Source organism: Pterocles gutturalis, unplaced genomic scaffold (genome assembly GCF_000699245.1).
Source record: "Pterocles gutturalis isolate BGI_N339 unplaced genomic scaffold, ASM69924v1 scaffold16888, whole genome shotgun sequence".
In the NCBI taxonomy this organism is placed as follows: Eukaryota; Metazoa; Chordata; class Aves; order Pterocliformes; family Pteroclidae; genus Pterocles; species Pterocles gutturalis.
Window position 1 is genome coordinate 30,126 of NW_010118406.1, and position 17,388 is coordinate 47,513.

Here is a 17,388-nt window from a genome sequence, read left to right on the forward strand (position 1 = left end):
TCGATCTCTAAGGTCCCTTCCAACCCAAACCAGTCTGTGTTTCTATGATTCTGTTAAATAGAGGAAAAGCTGTCCCTTAACTTCTGAGTCTTTATATGAGACCCTCAAGGCCAGATTCTTCCTGCTTGCTTGTGAGATACCAATCTCCTAAGCCTGTGGGAGGAGAGAGAAGAGGGTCAAGAAACCAGTTAAACCCATTAAAGATTTGCATCACCCTCTCCGTCAGCCACATCAGGAGCCCACGGGGACTTTTGCTCACCTCATGCCTGCAGTTCAGTGGCATGAGTGGGCACTGAGTTCTTGTTGGGTCCTCTGCTGAACGTTTCTTCCACAGTGCTTTGCTTCTCCCTCAGGGGGTGGTTTATGTTGTCTCAGTACAACCTGAGGACTGTAGTTGCACAGCATGTTACCTCTTTCCGGAGACTTTGGGGATAAATCGGTCTCCCGTCCTTATTGTATGCAAGCAGATGGCGCAGTGACCAATTCTGCTGCGAGCTGAAATTCCCTATGCTTTTTGGTTTGCAGGGATGGAAGATGGCGTGTTGATATCTCAAGTGCATTTAGAAAAATCTCTTTATTGTTCTCAAAAACAGACTTGAGAAGGAATGAGGCTTAATAGTATTCTCCAGCATGCAAGCACGGCCATGTGGGACATTGGTGGCGTGCTTTTGTTCCAATAAGTATAAGGAATGGGATTTTTAAATACTAAAATGATTCTTGAACAGGCATGTTCAATTAATAAAGTTCCTTGCAGCAACAAAAATGATTGTGAATTGTGATTTAAAAGGAGATTTTTGACAGGTTAGCTTTTGGCTTAGGTTTCTACCTCTTCCTTGCTTTTCATGATGAAGAACTGATGCACACTGAGGAGGAAAAAAATCTGTAGGTGTTCAGTTGTTCAGCCACATGGATGTATAAAATCCCCTAGGTTATTATAAATCTATACTAGAGTCTCATGTAAAATGCACAGGCATTGTGTAGCAACACCTATATTTAATCAATCCAAACTGATGTTTGAAACATTTAATTCAGTTCTAGGTTTTTTTTTTTTTGTGATAATTGTGATGGAAAATAATAATTTTAGGGTAGAAATACTGGCTTTGAGTATTGCTTTGTATAGCTGGCTTTAGACATTTGATTTGAGTTAGGCCAACTTCTAGTGCATGTACGAATTACATAAAGCCATGGACACTCAATTTCTTACTATGTGTATATTCAGAAAAGTGAAAATCCTGGCTAGATTAGTTCTGTTATCTAATTGCATCTGAGAGTAACAGAAGAAGTAATTTCACAGTTGTTTTGGAAGGTGCCCTCCAGGAATATGAGAAATAACGATACTAGATGATACTCAGGATGGGGCTTCAGCTTGCCCTAACTTCAGGGTGGGACTCAGGAATGGGTTTATAGACCCCTAAATTTAGGTATGTAGGATAAGATTAATAGCTCTTTAAAGCAGTTTCCTGTAATTGCTTGATTCAGTGTAGACTCCACTGATTATTAACTAACTCTCCCTTAGCTGTGATAAGAGCTTTGTCATCCAGGCCATCTAAAATGTAGACCCTTGCTTTCAGCTTTCTGACTCAGGTGCTGAATCAAGTACTTTTTGTTGAATATGTGTCTTTTGAAAGTGGTCATCTTGCGAGGGAGGAGGCTGCAGTAGGCAGATTTGCAGTCCTGGAAAGCCTACTGCAATTCTTAGTAATTAAAAATTGGCTGGAAATGAGACCTAATATTCCAGCCAATAACATTGATTACTAGGATTCTGGGTATGCTTGACAGAATGTCTAGTATCATAAATTTTTGCTGATATCCTGGTTTTAGTGGTGCTATAGACCACATAGACCATAGAGTCTGATTATTTATTCTGTGGAAAAACACTTAATTGGAGAGCCCCTAATGTGCTGGGCTTTAATTAAGTATTCTCACCTAGTGTTATGAGGCAAAGGCAGAAAAAACCCGTAAACTGTCTGTGTTTTATATTTTTAATTACCTCCTTTTGATTTGAGTCTTTTCTGAGGTAAATAATACTTCTAAACATTTTTCTGTACTTTTACCCGTTCTTGCTGTTCTTCTGACTGTTATTCTGCAGCATCATCTTGTAAGTGAGGTGACCAGTTTGGCACTCAGGAAGCACAAGTCACGGATATTTGGGACTATTTTCTAAATTAACGCTCACTTATATTCCTTATGGATCCCACATTTTTTCTGCTTTCTGCAGCAGCAATACATTTTGTGTTTTTTAATTGTCTATGATACTAAGATCCTTTTCCTGTTAATTTGGAGCTGTCTGTAATTCATATATACATCTATGCTTCTGTGGTTTTTCTCTGGTGTGTGGTTCTTTGTTTTTACAAACACTGAACTTTTTCAAGTCACTGTACTGTCTCTTGACCTTTCTTGGCCATCTCTGAAGTGCTTTGGTGATCAAGGTAGGGAATTAAGTAATCAAAATTTTGCGCTGTCTTTTTGTGTTCCCATGCCAGAACTTTACACTTCTCTTTTAGTTTAAGAATTGCACCACAAAATTTTGTAACGGAATCAGAAGGTGCTTATTATCTATTAATCTTTTCCTATATTAAAAATTTCTATTATTCTGTCTTTTAAAATTTCCTTTAGCTTTTCATCTCATCACATGGTCAGGACATAAAAATAATTGGTCTTTTATGGTTCAATGGCTGAAGTAAAAATAATTATGGGTCAACCTGGTACTTTAACTTTTTTGAACAGAAGTACTTAATTCAGTTCAAATTAAAGGAAATAAATTTTGTTGTTTTTTTTTTTAATATTATAAAAAGGAAAAAAAACCCATCCATAGCATTTTGTTAAATTTAGTCCTTGAATTTAATTTTTTTACAAAAAGTTCAAGGTTTTGTTTCTGTGATTTCCACTTTTTTGGTCTGACTTACCACTTTACTTTGACCTGAAAGCAGAGAGTTCTACTTAATATGTTTTTAAACGAAAAAATCTTTATCCAGTTATCTGTGATGTCCTTGATATTCTGTAAATTTGGATAGATTTTGAGAAAATAAACATTTATGTTTGTTGATTTTCCTTTGACCTATTAGTTTGAGATGGTTAGGTATTTTTTGTAGGTTCACTCATTTTGGAGCAACTGTGCTTCAACTGTGGTTAAAATTTATATTGTTTTCTTCCAATTTATATTGTTTTTTTCCAGAACTCTGGTTACCCTGTTTCCTATCCATATTTCTGAATGTAGCATATCCTATTTCTTGGCTGAGGATGTAAAGTTTACTGGCATATAAATTATGTGGAACCAGCTTAAAGTATAAACCAATTCTTTTAATCTTTGAATCCTCCTATACAGCTGCTGTTTTTAATGGGAGGTTGCCCAAATGTACTGGAAACTCGATTCTTGTGATTCGTCAGAATTTCAAGTTGAATATTACAACCGGGCCTGAAGGCATATTGCTTTTCAGCAGTTTATTTCAGCCCTGCTGCTTCTGACATCAGTCAGCAAGCACTATGCTCGTCATTGAGATTAGCTGCTTCTGATTGATTTTAGAAAATTAACTTCTAATATTCACGATGGGCTTGGAAAACAGAATGTGTTGCCAGACTTTTGCAGTATGTTGGAGAGAGAGTGTTAATTTTTTAGATTTGGACACATTTTGCTTCCTTTTTGCCACACAGGTTTTTTCAGAGTTGTTATTGAGACTTTCCTTCAGGGACTACAAGAACTTCAGGGAATGTGAGAACTGTTTAACCTTCCCCAAGCCACATCAAGAGGAAACAAGAACAGCCTTTTCCCAAAGGAGTTTAAAACCTTTCATCTTTGGGTTTGGGCACTCCAGTCTACTGTCTCTTCAAGTATCAGAGACAGAGATACAGTCTCAAGGCTGGGAATAATTATCCCCGTACTGTTTTTTTTTCCTATTTAAATAACCTAACATCAGTTTCATTACTGACTCTTGCTGTGCCCAAAGTTCAGGGTCTTGAGGTATAGAAAAGCTTATGGATGCCAGTGGAGGTATTTCTGTGATGGTGTGCTGCTTGTTTACAAAGTCCAATTTGCTGCAGTTCAGTCCCAGTGGACATCAGGAGATGGTTTCTTTACTTGTAGCCTCAAGCCTCTTTCAGACACTATTCTCCCTCAGTCTGCTTTTTCCTGAGAGCCAGTCACTTAAAGGTTGCTCTGACCTTTTCTGGTCTTTCTGCTGCTTCTTTGTCACTGTCTTTCTTATTTCTGTTGTTCTGTGAAATCATCTTGCTACTCCTGTGTTGGGAGATTCCTGGGATCATGGGGTCACGAACCAACCTTCAAGGCTTTGGCTCATTCCAGACTTGGGGTGGTTTCCCCTGGTTTCAGCTATTGCTGAGCAAAGTTTTTTCACTGCCTTATTCTTAGCCTGTTTTATTAAACTTTCTGTTTTGTTCCGTAGGAATACTCTGGAGCACAGCTATCTGCAGTTTTTTTTCTTTGTGAAAAATGTATTTTGAGTAAATTTCTCCATATAGTCTCTGCTTGCATTCCCTTGAAGGGAGACATGCTTGCTTGAGTTCTCCCTTTAATAAACCACAGGGACATGAAAGGGATGGATTTGTGTTTGGAAACATGGTTCTGTTTCTTGTTGAATTTATATAAACCAAATTTCAAATAGTTTACACATTAAATTTGCTTAACTGAACACAGTCTTGTGTGAACACTTTTTAGTCTGCTTGAACCTCTACTGTAGGTGTATCTTAATTGCATAATAGTAATAAGAATAATAATACAATAATAATAACAATAATAATAACAATAATAATAATGAAATTATCCAGGTATGGATAATGAGCTTATATTAGTATTGTGAAATTATTTGTGTGAAAACAGAAGAAATATCGGTAAAGTGCTATGTACTGTGTGTGGTGCTATTCTTAGGATTCCTCTTAGCATACTTTACATTGTATTTATCCTTTAAGAGTGCAATAACTTCCTGGGTTTGGGTACACTTTGAAATTACCTGTGCATTCCAGCTGAGTGTTAACATTGCTAACAGTATATACTGATGATGGTGGGAGTTCAGGCACATTTGCAGATGTCTTTACTTAAAGTACCTTCCTCTGTGAGCCGAATCCCACTCTCAGAAGCATTGCGTTTTAAGTTATCAGAAGGGTCACCACATGGCACCGTTTCAAGATTGGGGAATGGCATGTCCAGACATTCCCTGTGCCCTGTTTGCAGCCTAACGCAGGGCTGACAGAGGTCCTGGAGTGACATTCATTAAGATCTCTGGGCCTCTTATTATCTCCTGGAGGTAGATGATGGCTGGAAACAGCTCAAGTTCCTGTGCTGGCCTCACCAGCGTGACTCAGCTTTGCACGAGTAGCTAACTCTTGGGATGGATTTAGTTTTTCCCTAGTTGTGAACTACTTGCTGTTTCATACTGATGCTGATTAACCTCTAAATGAAGAAGGCTTTTTGGTGGTCCCAGCTCAAGCAATACCCAAACCACAGAAAGAGAAGGAAGTGCTTTGTGTATTCCATTTTGTTCAATTTTCCACTCAGGCTTGGTTGTTGGTTTTTTTTTTTTTTGTTTGTTTGTTTGTTTGTTTTTTCTATATTCAGGTAGCTTAGAAACAAAACAAAAACCAAAATAGCAAATTAATATGCTGAGGAAAAAAAAGTTAGACAAAAGCAATTAACGTGCACTTGTGATGCGCTTAGGGTTTTTTTCCTCCATTTAGCATTTGCTCATTTCCCCCCACCCTCTGACAGTGACAAAAAAACAATGAAGCTGAGAGCTCTTTGGGTAGCTTTGGGTGTGACTTTCAAGTTTTAAGCTCCTTATCTCTGGCTTGATGCGCTGTTTCCCGTTCCCTAGAGTGTCTGGAGACATTGAAGCTTTAACTTTCATTATGAAAAAACAATAAAGCATTTCAGCTGTGAGGGTAAAATCCATAGATAAATCGCTTGGGATTGAGCTATTACAAGAAAACTAAACACTTTTCAGAAGAGGAAAACAATGAGATGCTTAAAATGTGACCATTCGGGGCTATATTGTACATTTTGGCTCTAGTTACATTGACCTGGAGCTTGTTTTCCCCAAATCTCAAACTTAAGCAGAAATTTTTCAAAAATAGCTCACAGAAATGTCTCTCTTTCTTCCTTTAGTTTTCTAAGAGTTTCTTTAATTTGTCAAACACAAGAAGTAGGTTTGCATAGAACTAAATGCATTAAAAATATATTTTATTTTCTTCTCTGAACTTATGGTATAGCACCAGTGAAGCAGGTGGAGCATTTGCAGAACAAGCACTGAGGATTGCCAGATTTAGTTCTTCCTGCAATTTTACGCTTACGTATTCTTTGACGTGCCTTTCTCTTCTTGCTTTAAAAGTGGTTAAAATACCTGCACAAACCTTAAAAAGTATCCCTCAATGCAGTTCCTGTATATGCAATAGTTTTATAAACAAAGCCATTGGTGTAAACATGGAGTAAATTTCCTGCTTCTAGTGCACAAGGTTCCCTGGCTTCAAGCAGCTGGATCAGGTTTAAACAGACATCTGTTATTACAGATGAAAAAAACAGTCACTTGCTGTTTTATTTTGTGTAACTTTGCACCTAATGCCATTAATATATACCTAAGTGTTTTCCGTTAAGCACAGAAGCCATCCCATCTGGTAGACTTGTAATGAGCTGGTGAATCTAGCTAAAGGCACAGCTGTGTGAAGTAATGTACTTAAAGCTTTATGTAAGGACTTTAAAGAAACTTGCAGACCTTAAACTACGTAGAGCACTTTCCAGTTTACATTTACAAGAATGGTTTATTGTTTTTGCTATATTTAAATACTGATTTGAGACAAATTTATAGTTCTTCAGCCCAAATTTGTGAAACTTTCCTACCCTGCTTCTTGTAACTGTCTTGTTATAAGGTTGTACTTCTGAAGGAATAATATTTTCCTGTTAGCAGTTGGTTGACATAGGATACATGAGGTCAAATTTGAGGTACTGTAGATTTCTGACAAAGTGACCTTTGTTGGATACTTTTTGGATCTGTTTTACAGTTCACGGCTGGACATGTCGTAACTGGATTACTTGATTTACCTGGATTCTGTGTTCACAGAATCACAGAGTGATTTGGTGGTTGGAAGAGATGTCGGGAGGTCATCTTGTCCAACCCCCCTGCTGAAGCAGGGCCACCTAGAGCAAGGTGCTCAGGACCATGTCCAGACAGTTTTTCGGTATCTCCAAGCATAGAGACTCCACAGCTGCCTTGAGCAACCTGTGCCAGGGCTCGGTCACCCTCACAGTAAAAAAAGTGTTTCCTGGTGTTCACATAGAGCCTCCTGTGTTTCAGTTTGTGCCCTATTGACTCCTAACCCGCCACTGGGCACCAGTGGAAAGAGCCTGGCTCCATCCTCTTTGCATCATCCATTTAGGTATTTACGTATATAGGATTCCCCCTGAGCCGTCTCTTCTCCAGGCTAAACAGTCGCAGCTCTCTCAGCCTTTCCTTATATGTCAGATGCTCCAGTCTTTTTATCATCCTTGTGGCCCATACTGTCTCCAGTATGTCCATGTCTCTCTTGTACTGGGGACCCCAGAACTGGACACAGAACTACAAGTGTGGACTTACCAGTGGTGAGCAGAGGGGAAGGATCACCTCCCTCCACCTGCTGGCAACACTCTTAATGCAGCCCAGGATACCATTTGCCGCCTTTGCCGCAAGGGTGCATTTCTGGCTTATGTTCAATTTGTTGTCCAACAGGACCTTCGGGTCATTTTTTGCAAAGCTACTTTCCTGCTGGGTGGCCCCCAGGATACTCTGATGCCTGAGTTTGTTCCTTCCCAGCTGTACTTTTGATTTCTCCTTGTTGAAGTTTATGAAATATCTGTCAGCTTATTTCTTCAGCCTGTCAAGGTCCCTATGAATGGCAGCGCAAACCTCTGGCATATCAGCCACGACTCCCAGTTTTGAGTCATCAGCAAACTTGCTGACGGTTCACTCTGCCCCATCATTGAGATCATTAGTGAAGATGTTAAACAGGACTGGACCCAGTATTTGCCGTTGGGGACACTGCTAGTCACTGGCCTTCAACTAGACTTTGTGCCACTGATCTCAAACCTCTGGGCCTGGCCATTCAGCCAGTTTTCAGCTCACCTCACTGTCTGCTCATCTAGGCCATACTTCGTCAGCTTCTCGATGAGGATCTTAAGGGACAGTGCTGAAAGCCTTACTGAAGGCAAGGCAGACTATCCACCTTTGTCTCTTCATGGACCAAGCCAGTCATATTCATCATAGGTTATCAGGTTGGTCAAGCATGACTTCCCCTTGGTGAATCCATGCTGACTGCTCCCAATCACTGTCTTGTCCTTTATGTGCCTGGTTGTATTCTGAGAGATGCTCCTTCATTTTTTGCTAGATGTGGTATAAGGCAAAGCCTAAATACCTGGGCTGGATTCTGCTGCAGAGTGAAGTCAGAGTAGACGTTCTAACCTGTTTCTGTGATGTAACTGCTTTTGTCCTGCCTTTTAGTTAAGCGCACTTGTCCTGGTGTACTGCTGCAGGAGGTGCTGTGTGTGACTAACCATTCTCTTCCCCCTCCTAAGAGTTTGTATCGTGGCCAAAACCACACGTTACTTCATTACTTCTGAGCTTGGCAATAGTGAAAGAGGAGAAGGACAGCAAAAAGAGGGAAGCAACATTTTAGTCTGGTAGACAGAGCTAATTGTTCTGATTATAAATTCTGTATTGTACTCAGGCAAATATAATAGTCATTTATTGCTTGCCCTGCTTTTAAATCCTCCGTTCCCTTCGTAATTTATACTTTTGCCTGGCTTGGCTCATCTTGAAAAAATAAGTGACGATTCACCATAAAGCACCAACTACACCTTTGCCAGTGACAGTACTGTTATAATTTATTTAGTATCTGGAATCCAGTAAATTAGTGTAGAAAGCTGCCCAACTGTTAGTACTGTGATTTTTGCAGACAAGTTCTGGTAGGTAAGGAAGCAGCAGTGACCCCAGTCAGCAGTCTACTCCCACCACTGTGATGGTGGTGAATTCATCCGTTGCAGACTCACATGCATAAGGACAGGGAAATGCAGGGGCAGACAGAAAACAAGGTATGCATAACATGTTATCCTGGTATTTGCCAGAACTCACTTGCCAGCATCCTGAAGCACAAAGAAGTTACAAAGCATTAAATGTATTACCTTCATGCCCCCAGGCATTGGATGCAGTCCCTAAAAGGAGAGGTAAGGGTGCTCTCTCTCTTTATATCATCCTCTCTTCATTAGTTCCAGCAAGATATTTTAAAAGTATCTGTTCAAAAAACAGGAAAACCATTTCCCTGCCCATTTTGGATTCTAAGTGTTTCTACATTACTATGTCAATTCGAGCTAAGCCATACCAAGTGCCATTAGTGTAATGCCTGATAATAGTTTAGGGCAGCAGAAGGTGCTTTAATGCAAATATCATGTTGCAGGAAGCAGGGTGCTTTACAATAGCTGCTGTGTTGCTGCTGAGTTGTAGATCATTATTTTCTTGATTAGCAAATGTAGCATCTGCATTTTTCTTTGAATTGATAGAGGAAAGCAGAAATATAGCCACCAAGCTTTGGGAACTGTATTTTCTTATCTATTGCTAATGTGATAAAAGATGTTAAAAATCAGGCAATAGACTTTAATTGATCTCTTTATGATTTTATTTTACAGATTGTAGAGTCTAAACCCATTGGGCTGAAGGCACATAAAATGTTATCAGTGAAGTTAGCCCCATTGAAAGTGAAAGGTGCTTTTAAATTTACACTGAATTTAATAGCAATTTTGTTTCCTTTCAAGATGTTAAGCTTGTTCCTAATAGGTGCTGTCTGAGAGAAAAGTTGCACTAGTGACCCAAAACTTGACTGTGTAATTTTCATCGAAGTAATTTCCAGATGTGCATGTACATATATATGAGTATGTGGATATTTTTATAAGCCAGATCATCCTATTGTCAACATGTGTGAAAATCCCAATTATGGCAAGACCTGTGTGGTGGCAAACTGAACAATGTCCTCTTGTTCTCTCCTTCATTCCCCAGTCAAAAAGCCCCCTATTTTTCTGAACATAACAGGAACATTATTGCAGTAATGGGCCATTTTTCTTCCTGTACAGACATTCTTTATTCTCTATGATGTTTGAGGACTTGTGTTGTTTGTCTTAAACTTTTAACACTGTGTATGCTCACTCTTACCCCTACGCCTACTGCATTAAAAGTGTTTTTTATTCCCACTACCTCAATTTCATTACTTTCCAAGGTACTGCGGTATCTGGCTTTGATAACTCTCTCTTCCAAAATCAGCAATGACTTCTTCTTGGCTACTTGGCAACGGTGAAAATTTTCAGAGTAACTTAATCTTCTAAATTAAATCCACTTGATTTATTTATTTTTAAGGCCTTTTGCCTGTCTTCATCCTTTTTGATTTGTCTTCTGCTTTGTCAGCATGTGAACTATTAGCACCTGAGTTCCTCCAAGATTTAAGAGTTTTCTTATGTTATCTCACTGGTCTTCCAGTGAATCCTGTGACACTTCCTTTGTCATTGTATTATACAATTTCTTTTTGTCTCTTGAGTTTAGCATATTTAAAGTGATATATAAATAATAATATTTTGGGCAGAGAGCATAAATTTAAAAAAAAAAAAAAAAGGCAATATGTAATAGAAGAAAAGATACTGACTTCTGTCCGTGGAAGAAAAGATACAGGACTTTCAATATGACTACATGCAATGAGATAAGATCACTAGTAAAATCTAAATTTACGTGTCTGGGAAATAGTTTTAAGGACAATTAAATTCATTTTTATTATGTCTGCATGCAAGTTCATCTGTCTTTAATGAATGCACTCGAAACATCCCACTTTAGTTAGTTAATCATAAACTTCTGTAAGCATCCATAAGAAAGCATTCCTTCTGTGTAAATACAAATAAGGTACAGGAAGTCATTCTGAAGTTTAGGACAAGTAGGAATAGCTATTCTCAGTTTTAGTGTAAAGCTCATAAAACCACACTAAATCCAAGTAGTATAATAACAGTAGCAGAAGAAAGCTCAAGAAAGGTGCACAAGCAGCAGGGCATGTACAGCGACTCTTCCTCTTGTGTAACTTCCCAACATTCACTCACTGTTGGATTTTTCAGTACTTGCGAAGTTGAAGGTTTCAGGTATTGTGCGTTATAGTATATGATGCATCTATTAGTGATGAATTTGTCAAATGCCTTTTTAGACATTTATACTTATGGTCTCCTCAGCATCCTTTGGGAATACTTTTCAAGTCTAAATAGTGCGTTACATTTAGGAAAAAACATTTCTTATTGTTTGCTAATCACTTCCTTGGTTCACTGAGTTCTTATGTTATGTGAAATATCTAATAAATAGCGAAAGTACATGTTGTCCATGATTTTGGAGACTGAAATAGATGAAAACGTAAATGGACTGCTTAGTGGTTTGTTTGTTGTTTGTTTTGTTTTTGTTTTTGTTTTTTTTTTAATCAAAACTCCAAGCATTGTCAGTACTTTTTGCATATAATGTATTTTGCCTTTTTTCATGTTATCATATTCCTTCTTAAAGTTTGTTGTTAAAAATACATAAATCAAAGAGAATATGCAGTGTAATCATCATGTTATAGATGCTGTATTTACGAATCTGTCTTCCAACTTTCCACTTTATAGCACTAATAATAATTGATCCTACATTTATGTGATCGTCAGTATATAATTTAACTTTTACACAGTTGAAATGCTCTGAACTTCATTATGTTTGTTATGCTCTGAATTTAATATGAAGTTGGGATATAGGAATTTCTGGTATATTTGCATTCATTAGTTAGCAATGTTTGGTGACATGATTTGGTTGCCAGTACGTGGGTGTGTAGTACCTTCTGAGACGGCCTTTGGTGTCCCACCTGGCTTACTTATAGCTGCTGTTGCAGGTGCTCTGGTCCTCTGTCATATTTACCTGCCCTGTGCCAATGCTTTGGATAGCAAATGACACCTCCATTGACCCTAGATAACTATGTGTGAACAGCTGAACTAAGGCCTTGATTTCGGGAGGGGAGAGAAGGGGGACACACAGGGGATTTCTGTGGTCAGTGGTATTAAAGACATGAGTAGCATAAATAAATTTTACTTGAAAAGATCGAGATTGTCAGGAGTCTTCAGCAGTAAATGCAGCTGTTGTTGCTTAATGGCATTTCACAACATCTGGTAACAGGTCAGCATCAGTAATGAGCATGGGGGAAGGATGGACGTAAAGTGCAGAGTTTTGGGTGGACTTGTCTTTACTTAATCCATATTTTAACGTCATGCTATATAATAGGAAATAATGTGGTGGGTGTATTTGCCGAGATAAGATTTCTGAGTCCACTAAAACCTGGAAATTCCAGCAGAATGCTGATTGTTGTTGGAGCCAGGGTTATATTATGATTTAATGGCTTTTCTGGGCTTCATTTGATGACCTGGCCTAGAAAAACATTTTGAAGTAATAAAGCGTCTGTTTGGCTCCAAACTAATGAGAGAAGCATTGCTCTTTGCATTAACTGTTCTTTAGGAAGAGCCACAGAGAGCTACTAATAAACCTTATTAAAAAAACTTAAGCAAGATTGAAGGAAATAGAAAACAGAGAAACTATTCCATTCTATGTGAAGTGAGTACATAAAAAAAAAAAAAAGGGGGGGGGGGAAGGAAGCCCACAGGGTTTTTGCCTCCCCTCCATGTGACTTGCAGCTTGCTGCACTTCAGTTACGTTGCCTCTGAGATATGTTAAAGTGCAGCTCAGTTTAATGAAGAAGTGGATAGGACAGATAAAGGCTAGAGACGATTTACGGCAGAGACTGGGTAAGTAAATGCAGCTGTGGATAAGTGTTTACTAATATTGTGCAAATGTTACAATATCTAGCCTGTAGCATTTAAAACAATACTCAGAGCTATCATTTTTCAGTGGTCCTTTCTTTGTTTTACTTAAGTAGTTTGCAAGTGTGGGTGGTACAGTGCTATGCAATAGATTTATGCGTAACACTGATAAAGGATTTAATTTTATTTTTCAGACTTCCTACAGCAAACCAAATAACTTTCCTTTAATTTTATATACTTATTTTGTTTTAAATTCTTTGCTTTGTAAGTAACTGCTCCGTCTATTTTAGTGTAGTTCTCAAAATAATTTCAGTGGGAGTTAGCTGATAGTTTCTGGTGCCTTCATGTTATTTTAATTATTTTTCTACTGGTGAGGGAAAGGGGAAAACAGCTTATACTCTGAACCTCCTAGATACAGTATTTTCAGATTTCCAGAATCTGTCTCCAGACCTCTGAAAACTCCCCAAAATCAACTTGTTCCAGAAATTAATTCAACCATCCTAGCAGGATATGGCTTAAGCTGTTTGCTTTTGTTCTCTTTGTCCTTTTATAAAGATTTTTATGTCTTCCTATACTGGGTTTTATATACAAAGTTCTGTTTTAAATTTATGTATGTTTAAATTTGTGTAAATTTAATATCAGTGTACAAGAATGATAACTATGATGAAAGCTTTTATTGTTTATGACTTCCAGGCTTTTGATTTTGATATGTTTTTGTCTCTAGCAATTGGAATGGACCTTGCAATTGCTATAATGCTGTTATGAAATAGGTTTGCAATCTTAGTCAATTAGTAATTTCCAGAACAGTTGTTTTAGCAATTTCAGTGCCTGCCATTTGAGTATTTAAATCTCAGTGCATAGACAGAAAGAGCTGAGAAGGAGGAATGATCAATATAGATCTTAAAGACCTACACCGAAGCCTGATTCGAATCTCGGGAACTGAAAAAGGAAAAGCAAAGTCCTTCATTGTTGGTAGTGTATTAAAGAAAATATTTCTAAGCGTTTAATGTCTTGTGATCTAGGGTGTGTCTTCCTTTTTGCATCATCTCCCCAAAAATACTATGTTAAATATTACAGTCTTAATGATTTTTAATATTGGGATTAATCAGAATGCATTATCTTTTCCAGATAATCACTCCATTTAGGAGGCTAATATTGTGTGCTGAGAACAGAAAAGAAATGGAGGACTGGATAAGCTCTCTGAAGTCCGTTCAGTCCAGAGAACACTATGAGGTAAGTTGACATCCCTATTAGTGCAACCTGTTCTAGCTCAACAGATCAAGCTACAGGACACAGAACTGGAGTGTATTCACCCTCCATAGTGTGAAAAGTGTGTGTAATGTCAAGGTGAAGCTTCATGTTAAGAACTTTACTAGCAAAATGAGAGCTTATTATCACACTTGTGTTTAGAAGTTTGGAGGGAGAGCAGGTTAAATACTCTTTGGAAAATACTTTTGGTGAACATTGCATTGTTGTTCCCTGTAATATGGAACCATAGGAAATTTCAGTCACCGTAGCTGTGTTCTGTACTTGCAAATTTGTCTTAACTTCTCCTTTACTAGACCGCACAGTTTAATGTGGAACATTTCTCAGGGATGCATAACTGGTACGCCTGCTCCCACGCCCGACCCACCTTCTGTAATGTGTGTAGAGAGAGCCTCTCTGGAGTCACATCTCATGGCCTGTCTTGTGAAGGTAAAAGAAATGCTTTTTTCCCCCCCGGTTTGTAATGCTGCGTATGTAGACAGATGGCTGAAAGTTTAAGACAAGTGATTCTGAAAATAATGAGTGAGAAAAAAGCCTGAAGGGAGAAATCTATTCACTAGAGTGACTTTCTTTTGGCCAGAGGGATTGCTAATGATCGGGCCCATCTTAGCACTCCGGGTGCCTTTTTTCTCATCTGTTTCTGCTGGAGTGAGCAGTTTGGAATGTGTGTGCCTGGGTGGACGGTTTGCAAGAGAAGATAGGATTTCTTTGGTTTGCCCTTCAAAAACGTAGATGTGAAACAAAATAGTCTTACTGGTTTGCAGAATTGGCATTCCTCAGGAGAAAAATCATAATGGTAGTTTCTGCCCAAAATCTATAAGAATTCTTAACATTTTGTTCAGCACTACAACCTCTTTCCCGCCAATTTTTGTTTGCTTTTTTGCTGCTGCCTGATTCTGCGGTACAGACAGGACAGATGCCTTTGTGTTTTGATGGTTCAACATATGAAATCCAGCACAAAGAAAAAGGAGGTGTGGCAAAGGCTTCAGCATTAAGCTTATCTGGAGGAATGGGCTTTTGCAAACAAATATTTATAATAAACCTGAAAGAGCTTATTTATGTTCTGCTGCAAGTTCTGTGAAAAAGCAGTAGCCAGTCTGCTTGTGTTAGAATCCAGCGGAAAACAAAGCATCGGTGTGACCTTATGATATATAGGAAATGTTGAGATACTTAATTACCAAAATGGCAAAATGTCTGGAAAAGAGTTACAGTTACTTACACCATTCATAACTTGATTTTTGGATGCATGCTGCCCAATTGCAAATGCATTTCTGTTATTGATGCTGTTATAATACCTGAGGTCTGAGCATAATAATGTGTATTAAGGAAATCTTACAAAGGAAACATTAACCCACTGTCCTGAATTGTCCATGCTTTTAATGTAGCTAATGGTGCAGTTGCGAAGGAACAGGATGAACCTGTTCCATAGAAATTAGAAGTAGCATAGTTACTTCCAGCTTCTCTGGTGTATGTTTTCCACTGCATATAAGTCGCTTGGACAGTTTTAAGGGAATTATAGTATTTTCAATGTCTGATATTGGCAGATGGAAGTATCGTGTGCTTCACTAAAATGCAGTTGTATTACCTCTGTGTACAAATACAGTTATATTTGCTCAGGCAAAGGAAAAGCGTCTTTCCTTTCATAAAGAATTTATCCTTTCAGACGTTAATATTATATCTATTTTAAAAGGTTGTTTAACAAGAATTATTCCTGTAAGATTATCAGTGTTAATGGTTGTAGTTCATAATTTTCTTGTCTTTCAGTGCCTTAATTTACTTCTAAGTATGGTTTTAATTTCCAAGGCATTGGCGTTAACTTTACATTAAGGAAATTTCCTTAATTTCCAGATTTGGATTTTGTTGGCTTCCTTTGTAACTTATTACAAACTAATACTACATATATCCACATTTCTGATGCCAGTTGATTTTTCAGCAGTTTTTACGAATGTCTCTTGATGGTATATTGGATTTGCTTTCACTGGTTCACGGTTTCATAAGCATGAATGACCTGTATTGGTTTATATGTAGATACAATTATATTCTTTTGTCTATTGCACTTACCTCCTCTTACTTTTTAGCTACTAGTTTACATTTATTTTCTATTTTCCAATTATTTTTAAAAATAAAAGGAGATCGTTAATTATGCTTCTAATGTAAATCAGTCAAAGATTGACTCTTCTACTGGAATACTCATACTTTGTCCCAGATTCTGTATATCTGTAAAAACCCATGTTTAACCACCCTTATTTTTTTCATATAAGAAGTGTATTTTGGTTTGAAAGTACTTCTTTGTCTGAAATTCATATGTGACTGAGTTCATATTTACTTGTTTCTGTCATGTGCACTTCTAATGCATTTCACCATTTATTTTTTTTTACTTACCTCGTGTTAGCAATATACACTGTTTGAAGAGATGATATAGGAAGTATAGAGATTCCCCAGACCTGTTCTGTGTTACTTTTTCTCATTATATCTTTAAAAAAACCTGTTTAAATATTCATGCCTGGCATCTGAAACCTCCAGCACTGCTCTACACTGGGAATCAATTTGTATCTGCTCTAAAGTCAATTATATGTGTGGTAATTGATCCCAGGCTACTCTGTTCTGTCTTGTATTGAGAAGCGTGAGAGGCTTCTTCTCAAAAGAGATTGGAGCTCTTCCTCCTCTCAGTGGTTTGGGTTACTGGCACACCAAATTATCTTGAAAGTAGCTTAGAGTCTTTGTACTCTTTGTAGTCTGATTCTTGCTTGTAAACTGTAGGTAAAAAATTAAAATAAATCCCATTGCTGATATTTTGCAGCTTACAGTACTTTAGAAGATCAGTCCTGTAATATTTTGTTCTCTTAGACCTGCTGGTCTCCAGCAGCACTACACAACAGGTTTTTTTTCAGTTTGACCACACAACAAGCCTTATTTCTTTTGCAAATAACATGGGTGCCTTCTTTTTTCAGGGCATCTTCCCTCCCAGTAGCGTTTGGCAAAGGTTGACCAAATAAATTGCAGGCCAACCTGAAGATGCTCTTTTAAGTTTTATGGAAGCCAGTGTAGGAAAAGAGGGGTATGCTAATACCTTTGCTAGGGAAAAGACTGTAGTGTGAACTTGCCTCTTTTTAGAAGTCAAAGAAACAATATGTATATCAAACTGAAGATGTAAATGACTTTTAAAAAATTTAATTGTACACTCCTTTTAGATGCAGTGCTGTTCCTCCAACTGGTTCCTTCTTTTTTGTCTTCAAATGTTGTCTGTGTGTTGTGTTGCTCTAGCTAGCTCTAAAGGACTGATCTCCGCAGCA

At 37.9% G+C, this 17,388-nt stretch overlaps 1 protein-coding gene across 1 annotated transcript in view; it reads left to right on the top strand.

Annotated features, from left to right (window-relative positions):
• Nucleotides 1-17,388, top strand: part of LOC104463742 (diacylglycerol kinase eta-like) — a gene marked incomplete at both ends in the record, with an annotated part of 34,255 nt that overhangs the window by 4,029 nt on the left and 12,838 nt on the right. Inside the window, 2 exons of the mRNA XM_010076194.1 lie at nt 13,958-14,062; nt 14,392-14,524. Of these exons, the coding sequence (XP_010074496.1) occupies nt 13,958-14,062; nt 14,392-14,524 (238 nt within the window). The remainder of the gene's footprint in view (nt 1-13,957; nt 14,063-14,391; nt 14,525-17,388) is intronic.